The sequence below is a fragment of the Medicago sativa genome, chromosome 3 (genome assembly GCF_051527215.1).
Source record: "Medicago sativa cultivar Bolivia chromosome 3, Bolivia_mono, whole genome shotgun sequence".
Lineage (NCBI taxonomy): Eukaryota > Viridiplantae > Streptophyta > Magnoliopsida > Fabales > Fabaceae > Medicago > Medicago sativa.
The window spans coordinates 88,072,151-88,083,970 of record NC_140751.1 but is presented as its reverse complement, the minus strand read 5'-3'; the positions used below and the strand labels follow the sequence as shown (position 1 = coordinate 88,083,970).

General features: G+C 33.1%; 2 protein-coding genes across 2 annotated transcripts; one reads left to right on the top strand and one right to left on the bottom strand.

Annotated features, from left to right (window-relative positions):
- Positions 1–4,277: 4,277 nt before the first annotated feature.
- Positions 4,278–7,199, bottom strand: LOC146941533 (uncharacterized). Its single transcript, XM_085755345.1, has 2 exons — positions 6,913–7,199; positions 4,278–4,503 (listed from the first exon to the last, which is right to left on the bottom strand). Exons 1-2 carry the CDS (start codon positions 7,008–7,010, stop codon positions 4,401–4,403), a joined length of 201 nt encoding a protein of 66 aa, XP_085611471.1. The 5' UTR covers positions 7,011–7,199; the 3' UTR covers positions 4,278–4,400.
- A 1,395-nt stretch (positions 7,200–8,594) lies between these two features.
- TFIIS (transcript elongation factor IIS) lies at positions 8,595–11,724 on the top strand. The gene is made up of 3 exons (XM_085755343.1): positions 8,595–8,670; positions 8,771–8,957; positions 10,529–11,724. Exons 2-3 carry the CDS (start codon positions 8,787–8,789, stop codon positions 11,465–11,467), a joined length of 1,110 nt encoding a protein of 369 aa, XP_085611469.1. The 5' UTR covers positions 8,595–8,670; positions 8,771–8,786; the 3' UTR covers positions 11,468–11,724.
- The last annotated feature ends 96 nt before the right edge of the window (positions 11,725–11,820 follow it).

Below are 11,820 nucleotides of genomic sequence, written 5' to 3'. Positions count from 1 at the left end.
TCAAGCAAAGGGTAATTTTACTTACCCAACAACTTAATTATGCAATTACATGTATTCAATTCAACTTTCAACTTAAGTAGTACCATGTATTGTGCTAATTACTAATGGCCCACCACCGTGGTGGGAGGCGCAAGTAGTTCACATCATCCACATGGAGTCTATAGTAAAGGAAGGAGATGGATTGAGAAATTTCATTGCATTTCATATATGTACTTTTTATTATTGCAAGTTAAGCATTTCATTCGATCAAGAAATTTCATTGCATTTCATAGTATAAATGTACTTCTTTTATTACCTAATTATTTGCGACTGATTTCAACATCTTTTTCACACATTCTCAAATATGCAACAACTTTTTGCACAATACTATCCAACTTTTTTTTGGTGGTGGCCGGGGTTTGAACTCCAGACCTTGCATATATTATGCATTGTCCATACCAACTGAGCTAAGCTCACGAGGACACAATATTATCCAACTTTACCAAGATCCTTCATGCCAATTTGTTAGTCTTGACAACTCAGGGATCTCTACTAGCCAAAATGTCGCTAATGCTAAAAAAAACGATTTCTAAAGATGGAAACAACAGTATTAAAAAAAAAAAGATGAAAACAACAAGTGTTTAAGTTTGTGGAGACACAACACAATCAAAAAATTATGGGCTTCCCCTCCTTGGTAGATCAAAACAACAAATGTCTGATATTGTTCAAGACTTCACATGAAACATCCTAAAAATGTTGGAAGGAAAACTTGCTTTCTTTAGGTCGTGAGGTGAGCATAACATAATTTGTGGCGTAATCCACCTCTACTTATATTATGGGTTGATTCTTTTTTTCCGAGGGATTATGTGATCATATTGAAGCAATGATCACAAAATTGTGGTGCGGGTTATAACATAGATGAGAAGGAAAAAAAAAATCATTGGTTGGAATAAATGTTGCGAACCAAAAATTAAAGGTGATTAGGGATTTAGAAGTATCAAAACTTTAATATGGCGTTGCTTGCGAAACACGGATACTGAATTTTATCTAATCCTAATTCTTTACCCTCTAAATGTTCCTTTGATGCGCAAGATAAAATAAAGACAAAATAAAATAATGAACCAGGTAATGTATATTTTTTTAGATAAAAGAAAATACTAAATAAAAAGAAATAGATACAAAGATTGAGGACATTAGACCTGCCCCAGGTACGACCCTAGCAGGAATACATCGTGATGAATCAGACCGCGTACGAACATGAAATCAGGTTACAAAATTGTCGATCGACCGTCAACGCGGTATCAAAATCCACGTGCCAACAACTCCTTGAACAAAGCAACAAGCATAAAAGCTCTTTCGAGCGTTAAAACCGTCATAGGGAGTGCAATGGATAAAAAGTTGGTACCATAGTGGAGGCAACATGACGTCTTGAAACCTGCATATCTCAATAGATCCAAAACATAAGAGAATCAAAGAGAATAACCACCAATCACAACAAGTTTCAACCAGACACGTAAAAACTCAGATCGAGGGATGCATCCAATACATTTTTTTTTATTTTATTTTTAAGAACTAGCGTAGAGACTTGTGCTTTGTGCTAAGCACGTGATTGCTCATAATCAATCAAAGATGGCTTTCATATATTTTGACATATACAAAACTAATATGTAATTTGGTGAATGATAGTTAATATAAATCGATGAAACCAAATATAAAAAAAAATAAAAATAAAAATACAACTATAAAAAAGAATAACAATGTATCAATATATTTTTTTTTTTGAAAGAAATATACTAATATATATAAATCAAGATATATGTAACATTTTTTATATAAAAAGATTAAACATCAAACATATGCTTTAACTAAAATTTATTAGGTTACAATCCAATTAATGGTTATATTTAAATGTTTATTTTGTATAGGTCGAATTTAAATATTTTTTATTGTTGGAGGAGGATACAAATAAATATTGAAAATTTCTACTTACTATATCAAGTGAGTCAAGTGAGAGATAGGTGTGTGTAACAAATGAGGTCTAGTCAGTTAGTTCGACATACGCTATTATATTAGCTGCTTTCGACATACACATAAAATTAATATTGATTATACTAAAATAAAGTGTTTATCAAAGGAGAGAAGAGTACATTTTGAAATAAGGGAAGACAGAAGTGTAATTGAAGCAATTTTTTAAAAAATTGGACAGACTAAACCAGGAATCGATCCTAGTTTTTGGCCGAATAGCCTTAAAATTCTGCGAGTTCGTCAAAATCCGTAAAAAAAACCTCTACTAAAACCATCCACAGTCGAAAAATCTGGCGAACTGAATGAGATTTACGTAACCCATCGGCCATAAAATTACAACTTTTCTTTCTTTTCCTTTTGAATGAGATTTATGTAACCCATCGGCCATAAAATTACAACTTTTCTTTCTTTTCCTTTTAATTTGTTAAGCAAAACATCAATATTAACGTTAAAAAAGTTAAGATCTAGGAGAGTAGATGTAGAAAGAAGAAGAGATCATGGCATGTTTGATCTGTGAAAAAAAAAGTTAGGACTCAATTTTTTCTAAAAAAAAGGGTAAGAGCTCGGAGTGTGTTTGGTTTAGCTTTGGATAGAATTGATTTTGGCAGAACTGATTCTGATAGAATTGATTCTATAAAATTGATTCTGACAAAATTGATTTTGAGAGAATTGATTTATGTTTAGATACAACAATAATGTAGAACAGAATGAATGTTGTTTAGATAGCTTTGATCAAAATTGCTTTTGAATATATAATTACTAAAATAGACATAGCTAAATACAAATAAATGAACATAGTTCAATGTATGTGTATAGATCAATATTAAATGTAGATATATTATTTAATTCAAATAAATAAATTTTTTCTATATATTAATTTAAAAAATAATAAATAAGATCATTAAACCAACTATTTTTTGACAAAATATTTGTTCTATGCATTTTATATTTTTTTGATAAAATATATTTAAGTTAAATAATAATAGAGCTGATTGGAAAAAATGATAAATATAGCGTTAAAGAAAAAATACAGTAAATCTAAACGGAAAACCGTAAAGAAAAATCCAAAACTTGGTAACTCTTGACATAAATATTTTTTTGGGCTAATTTGGTTCATTAAACTTTTTTGATTAAATTTGGTTCATCAAATTAAATACAAACCAAAAAGAAGGAGAATTGATAAAGGACAATAAAGAAAAATAATGAGTTGTAATAATTAAAATATAAAATTTAATGAAGAATTGATTCTGGTTAACTCAAAAGTTAGGAATTGTAGCTTCAGCCAGAATTGTTTTTGGAGAAGAGAATTGCTTCTGTAAAGCTGAACCAAACGTGTGAGAAATTGCCTTTTTCAATTCTAGAGGCTCTAGAATTGCTTTTGGACTAGAAATAAGCTGAACCAAACAAGCACTCAATCTAGTCCCTGAAAACTTTATCGCGATCCACTTGGTCCCTACAAACTTTATCGCGATCTAATTTAGTTCTTAAAAAATAATAATATCTAAAACCTAATATTTTATATAGAGGCTAAATAAGTCTCATTATAATCAAGAGACAAATCTTTCTCTAATTTAAAATGCAAACGATTAATTTAATATAATTTTTGTTAAAACTAAATTGATCCGCGACAAAGTTAAGTTATAGAATGATAATTGTGTCTTTACTACAAAATTAATATACCGTCAATGAAAATTGACTCAATTGACAATGAATCAACTCATATGCAATGTTGAGATTCAACTTAGACAACTAATATAAGAATTTTTTCGATAAGTGATTTATAAGCACCTCGATAAATCCCCTTTAAACCTCGAGGGTTGATCTTTGACTAGTTAACTTCAGAGTTCACATAAACTTTTTATTTGCAAAAAAGTAAAAATAAAAGTAAAATATATAACTGGTTTAAAATATATAATTGGTGAATTTAGACCTGAGACCACCGTATGTAAGTCGAGGAATATTCGGAACAGGCCACCCAAATTGAAATAATAATTACTCCCTCCGTTTCAAAATGAGTGTCGTTTTAGGTGTTTACACACATATTAAGAAATGTAATGATTAAGAGAAAGAGAGTGGTTATTTTACCAAATTATCCTTATTAACTATTGGTTAGTTTTAAAAGTAAGTACTATTTTGGAAGTAGTGTGCAGAGTATTAATTGGAGGGTACAATTGAAAAGAAAAAGTTATTATTGCATTGGAAACTGAAAGCGACACTCATTTTGAAACAAATTTTTTTGGCTAAAGCGACACTCATTTTGAAACGGAGGGAGTATAATAAAATATTTCTAGTACCAAACATTGGATTCTAGTACCAAACATTGGAATTAATTAAAGTTGTGTTCCTAGGGTTCTCCTTTCGCATTCGAGATTTGACATTTGGGAAAAATGGCCGGTTTACCTGCGAAGCTTCGTGCTCGATTTTCCGACATCAAAGCCGCCGCCTTCTGGGGCGTCACCGCCGGTACTGGCGCTCTTTACCTCGTTCAGGTATCCATCTCTATTCTCCTTCCATAATTCCGATTCTCAATATTCTTTTTTACTCTTCAAGTTTCCTTCGTAAGATTATATCTGATGTTAAGGATTTGTACGCTATACCTTCTTTGAATCCTCACATTCGATTGTGTTCTATACTGATCTGAAATTTTGCTCTCGATCGTCAATTTTAGTATTTTCGAATCAAAACTCGTTTTTTTTTATTGTCCATATTCTGGAGTAATTTTTTTTTTTTAATTTTATTGTTCTTTTCACTTTAACTTATTGGAATTGATGTTCATTGAATCCACAATCACGTGTTGGAGATTGGCTTTATGGCTTTTTAAGTCCCTATCATGTCATAGATTTCACCAACGCATAGATCTGTGGGCGCAGCATTGCACATCACATTAATTTACTATTGACTTTATGAGTTAGTTTGTTACACTGATTTTTTTTTTTTTGGGTGGCTGTTTCATATATGAATTTTGCATCATTTAAGATTAATGGTGTTTGTTTGATATATTTAATCAATGGCTTGTATGGTGTTTTGTAAATATTGAACTTTCTGGTCTGCTTTATGGTGTACCAAACATGCTGGCATGGATGTTTAGTTTAAGTTTTTTTGTTTGTGATGTTGATGGAACTCTTTGTTAAAAGTTAGTATACTCCATTTTTCAACAAATTTTGATTTATATGATCTTTTGATAGATGTCTCATTGATTACTTGTTTGTTGAATTTGATATTGTATCTTCCTCTCAGCGAAAAAATAGGAATACTGTTGAACATATAGACATTACAAAATTCAAGTGTTCTCATTCTCATTATCAGTCATTACATGTTCTCGTGCATCCCGACTTCAAACATGAGGATGAAGAGCGGGTTTATAGGGTTTATAAACCCGCTCCTTGCGGCTGGATGAGCGGTAAGAATAGACGAGATAGGATTAGGAATGACACCATCAGGGAGAGAGTGGGGGTAGCACCTATAGTAGAAAAGTTGGTAGAAAATAGGCTTAGATGGTTTGGGCATGTAGAGAGAAGACTCGTAGATGCAGTTGTAAGAAGAGTAGATCAGATGGAGAAGAGTCAGGTCAAAAGAGGTAGAGGAAGACTTAGGAAAACTATAAGAGAAACCGTTAGAAAGGATTTAGAGGTCAATGAGTTGGAACCAAACATGATTTATGATAGAACACTATGGCGTAATCTGATCCATGTAGCCGACCCCACTTAGTGGGATAAGGCTTGGTTGTTGTTGTTGTTGTTGGAGTTATTGTTGTATGTAACAAACTATGATACAGATTGTTTTTTAACAACAAAAACCAGCTCCTTACATGTAGTCTAGAACTGAAAATTGCAAATATGAAAAGATAAATTTAGCTATACAGATGCATCAGACCTCTATCCTAAACCCTCACTTTTCCTCTCAATTCATGCCTATGTTTCTACCTGGACCATCGTTGACTATTTCCTTTTTCCTATTTCTTGGGTTAACCAAAAAGGCCAAACCCCTGACCATTGCCGGATTGGATCATATGAACTTGGCATTCGGCCCACATTTGAATGCGCAGCCCATCCTCTTTTTACTCAACATGCACTATTCCTATCTAACGGGAAAACAATCTAAGTAATTGAAAAACATGTACTCGGGGAAAGGAACACGCAACCAAGGATAACAGCCAAAGAAACCACCAAGGGCAGTTACCATTCTTATATATAGCATAATAGAGGAAGAAAATGATAGAGACGAGGTTAAGTTACTCATTGCTCAGAAAAAACACTCGGGCCTTGATCACTGCACATTGTTGGCGAGGTCTACTAATGTTCCACTCTGGAACATTAACTATCCTTCCTTCTTCTATTCTCATTTCTCTCCATCTGAACTCGAACTTGCCACTAGTCTTTTTGAGCTCAGCATTCGGTCATGCTCCGGACTTAACAACATGAAGATGCCTTTCTATTCTGACCTCCTTACCCTTATGTGTGTACCCTCTTTTTCCCTTCCCTTTCCTTGTAGCATATACCTCAGTAAGAAGGGTCTAGAACTTAACTTTTGTATCTGTATAACCTTACTCAAGGATAAAGCCACACATTGGTAGCTGTAAGGAAAGGGCTACATTAATGGCTCCAAATGTATTAATGTAATACAAGCCTTCAAATAGAATGCTTTCATGAGAGGTGGAGCGCTTTCAATAGTCTCTGTTTTATTGGTTCTTTTAAGCATCTTCAGTGATCTTGGGGGCAGTCACAAGTTGGCTTAATCATCCTTTGCTATCTGGGCACATGGCTTTTAATGGATTTCTCTACTTTTGTAATTTGTGTTAATATGTGTGACATTTTGCTTTTATTAAGTATCATATATGGTTTCTTGTTATATCTTAGTACAGTTCTAAACTTCTAATGCATATTTTTTTTTGTTGCTTAAATCACCAACAGCCATGGGACTTTTTGAGGAAGACCTTCTTCGAGAAGCCAGAGCCTGAGGAAAAATAAATTGAAACTTGAGAAGAGTGATTTGAATTTTTGGATCATGTTAATGATGAGTAGCTGAATAACAGTAGAATTATGTTGTTTTCTGCTGAAACATACTTGTTTCTGATATTATGTGGTGGTTTTGGATATTAATTTTAATGCTGTCCACTGGCTATTTTTGCCAGAGATTTTGTCATAAATTATTTTACCTCGTCTTCCAATATATCTCTTGAACGAGTTATAAATTTGTGTCAACTGTAATCCTTTAAATCCATCCACTTAAAATTCTTTTTAAATCCCTTGGAACCAAGTGTGTTTCTTCTGCGTTTGAAATAACTGAGCTAAATATTTTCCCTTTTTAAGTAAAGTTCTTCCCAGCCCACAGGTGATCCACTTTGGAAGTACTAGGTTAATTTTGCACTCTAGAGCACATGACAGGGCAGACGCCAAGTATCTTTCAGGTGCTAAACTCAAGTTAACACCAAAAATACGACCAACATAACTGAAAAACCTGATTGTAGGTTGATAGATACGTGAAACCTACTGATGTCCTTCCGTTTATTAGAAGCAAAAAATAATTCTTTACTTGATGTGGACGACATTGACTAATTCGCCAATGCTTCTTTTTTATTCTACCAATTCAACAATAGTACTTTTTAAGATGAGATAATAAAATTAAAATTATAATTGTCCGCCTCACATAACAGACATTTATCTATACGTATGTATAAAGTAGAAATGGTGAGTTTTTGTACCAAAAAAAAAAAAAAAAAAGAAATGGTGAGTTTTGGTTTTAAATATACCTTTCATTTAAACTATTTTATTTAGTATAATTTTAAATTTGTGTCAAATGTATTTCTTAAATAAATCTCAAGAACTCAAATCTAAACTATCATAATTCAATTTGAATTAAAGAACAATATAATTTTAAATTAAAGACAACAATACTAAATGAAAGAATTTTGTTAAATTTTCAATTTTTTTACCTTCCAAAACTTCAGTTTTAATATATATTTTTTATAAAGACGGATAGACACATTCTACAATTAAAAAATTCATATAGTTTTTTATAAATACGGATAGACACATTCTACAATTAAAAAATTCATATAGTTTTATCTTTTTTTTTTTCTTGACATCCAATAAAAGTTTATTATTTGGTTTACAACAGCTCACTTTTATAACTCTTATATTTTTATTTTCTTTACCCTTTAATATCATGTAAAGACAATATAAACCTAAAATATTTTTCCATTCACCTCACAAATATTTTTTACCGCAATACTATACTCTATAATAATTTTTTTTATTAAGAGGAATGCTCTATAAAACCAAAAAATTAGTCTATCTATAACAATAATAACTACCCTTTAAAATCTCTCAAAAAAATAAAATAAATACCCTTTAAAAAATAAGTTGGAAACCCTTTGAAGAGTAAAAAGACGTGTGTGAAAAATAAAAGTAATAAATTAGTAAAAAGATGAAAAGTGGATTTTATTATTTTTTTTGAGCTGAATTACCGGATCTAGAAAGTTCGATATACCTAGTTTCACACACAACACAACAAACATCTCCAACCGTCTGATCCAGTTAACACACAATGATCCTCCGTTGTTTATATTATGTATCATCTCTTTCAACCTTAGGTCCTTTTCTCTTGTTTCGTTTCTCGTCACTACCAACAACACCGCAGCCGCAGAACACAACAGGCACCATTCTCGTGAGTTTCCACTCTGAATATCAAATCTCTGTTTTTCTTCTTTATATATCTTGTTGCTTTCTCTGTTTTTAACGTTTTTTGTATGGTTTTCGTGTAACAGAGAGTGGTTGGGTTCGATGGAGAAGGAGAAAGAGAAAGAGTTGGTCGAATTGTACGAAGCCGCGAAGAAAGCGGCGGATGCTTCCACCTCCACCGATGATAGTCCCAGCGAAGAAACCCGTTGCCTCGATGCGCTTGAACAGCTCAAGAATTTTCCGGTCAATTACAAAATTCTCGTCAATACCCAGGTTATTATTTTTCTATTCACATTGCAAATTTTGGTTTCTTGGATTTTCAATTATTTCTTATGTAAATTTTTGTATTATTTTTATTTTCACGTTGCATATTTGATATGTTTTGCATGTTATAGTTGTTAGGGTTCAATTCAAAGGAAGGGAAGATATAGATCAGACATGTTGAAAATTTATGACAGTTTTGAGTGATAATTTATTTGATTTAGTCTCTTTTCTGAACATTGAGTTATAGATTTGTAAATTTGGATGCGCTGTGTTGTTCAATTTTAGGTTTTGTTTTTGGTTAAATTGGGTCCCTGAGTTTCTGTTGATGTTAAATTAAATTAGCACATTGCGTGGATATATATGGGTATTGAACCGTAATTGACTCTGGGTATAGGTTTTGGATTTTGCAAAGGATGGATACGGGTAAGGAGCCGTAGTTTAAATTAGCCAGTTGCATGGATATCAGGATATGTATTGTATCGTAATTGAGTCCGGGTATATGTTTTGGATTTTCCAAAAGATGGATACGGGTATGGCACCGTTACTGAGGGTTAGTGTAGGCGTTGGAGTTTTCAAAAGAATTTTACTGACATGCTGAATGCTGATAGTAATTTCCGAAATCTTGTATTTTTTTTTAATTCTTTGATGACGTGGATGTCGCATAGCAGTTCACTTTTTCTTTGTCGGGGGGCAGAAGGTATCATTGTTGTCGTTATCTTGGAATTTATGACCAAGGATATTGTTATTTGTGGTAAATGACAGCTAGTTGTGTTTGGATTCACCAAAGTTAGGATTGGTTTCATTTAACTTGAGTTTATTTCATTTAGAAGTCAGATATAGCCAGATCCCGTTATAGTTTTTTCTGATTTGAATAGATTTTGGAAATCAACTCTTAATGTTTGGAACTTATTGAAACTGGAATGGGTTTGATTTGATCTAATTTGATTATTGCACATTTTTTCCCTACAGATATTTCTAAACAAATCCTAACGTATCCTCTCCATATTTCATAGCAATATTTTTTCAACGCCAGACAAAGTATTTGACCCGTGAAATACTAGTTCATAGTTTATTGGTCTGATTGTGGTCTAATTGTGCGCCACACTATACCGCTTTTTTGGTTTTTGTGGCTGATGCTCCATTTATGAACCTTGCTTATGGCTTCCTTTTCTTACAAGCATACTCACATTGCCACAATTTCTTGTTGCTGAATCTGTGTATCCTTGCTTAATAAATAGTTTGTTTGCTTTTAATAATCATAATAGAAGAACATTATCAACATTGAAAAGTATTTTGACGCTTTGCTTTTATTTTTGTACTTTTTAATCTAAGTTATTAATCTATCTGAGATTGCCAGTTTCAGAGATAAATTGGTAAATGAAAACAAAATTAAATGAAAAATTGAAGAGATGTCCAAACTAGATAGAAAAAACTGTAGTATTTGGAATTCAGGGAAAAGAAATAGAGATAGTTAAGGGTAGACCAAATTGATCTCAAATCTTTACTTTTTTCATGGCTTTTCCTGTACTTGTTACTATTTTCATTTTTTTTTTTTTTAATTTTCTGATGTAATCTTTCAGGTGGGAAAACATCTTAAAACTCTCACCAAGCATCCCAGGGAGAACATTCGGGCTTTTGCTGTTGACTTAATTGCGATATGGAAAGACGTAATTATCAAGGAAACAAGTAAAAATAAGAACGGGGCCTCTGATTCTAAGGTTGAGTCAACGAATGGGGAGAGAGCTAAAGCTGGGAAATTGCAAAAGAGTCCTTCAGTGAAGGTTGAGAAAGGAGAAAGTGCCAAGGTGGAGAAAGTTAATGGGAATGGTTCATCAAAGCTGAGCTCTGGAAATGTAAAGGCACAAAATGTGGATGTCAAAATTGAGAAAACTGATCGTACCTCGAACATCAAAGCGAAGGAGGAAAAACCAGTATCTGCGGCAAAGAAAATTTCATCCAGCGCTGCTGCTCCACCAAAGCTGAAGACTATGATCAAATCTAACGATTCAGCGCGAGACAAAATAAGGGAACTTCTCCGAGATGCTTTAGCTAAGGTCTTTGAAGAGGCAGATGAAGATATGATGGATGAAGTGAATGCATGTGACCCTATTCGTGTGGCAGTGACAGTGGAGTCCGTATTATTTGAAAACTGGGGTCCTTCAAATGGAGCCCAAAAGGTCAAGTATAGGTCCTTAATGTTTAATCTTAAGGATCAGAAGAACCCTGATTTCCGGAGAAAAGTTTTGCTTGGTACTGTTGAGCCACAGCGGCTGGCCGTCATGAGCTCAGCAGAAATGGCTAGTGAGCAAAGGAAGCAAGAGAATGAGAAAATCGAGCAGAAAGCTTTGTTCGACTGTGAGCGTGGACTTCAACCAAAAGCTACTACTGATCAATTTAAGTGTGGTCGGTGTGGACAAAGGAAAACCACCTATTACCAAATGCAAACTCGCAGTGCTGATGAACCTATGACAACCTATGTCACTTGTGTTAACTGCAACAACCGTTGGAAGTTTTGTTAGTACTGTGGTGATTGGTGAGTCTCACAAGAGCTGTTATTCGTTACTGATATATAGCGTATGAACGTGTGATGTCATTGCGGTTCCACACCGCTCTACTGTAGCACCAGAATTTTTCTGTTCAGACTGTTACATTTAGAAATTGTTTAGGACTGAATGTACTTTTTATTCTTTTAGCTTAGAGTTTTAGCGTTTCTGTAGTTTGTTGTTATCTTACAATTTATTTATCTTTTATAAAATTGCACCAATGTTTTTTGTCAGGTTTTACTGGTGATTCAGAATGGCATCCAAGTCCCAACTTATTTGATAACATAACAAAATTGTTAGCTAGACTGAGTTCAGTAGTACTAGCCAAA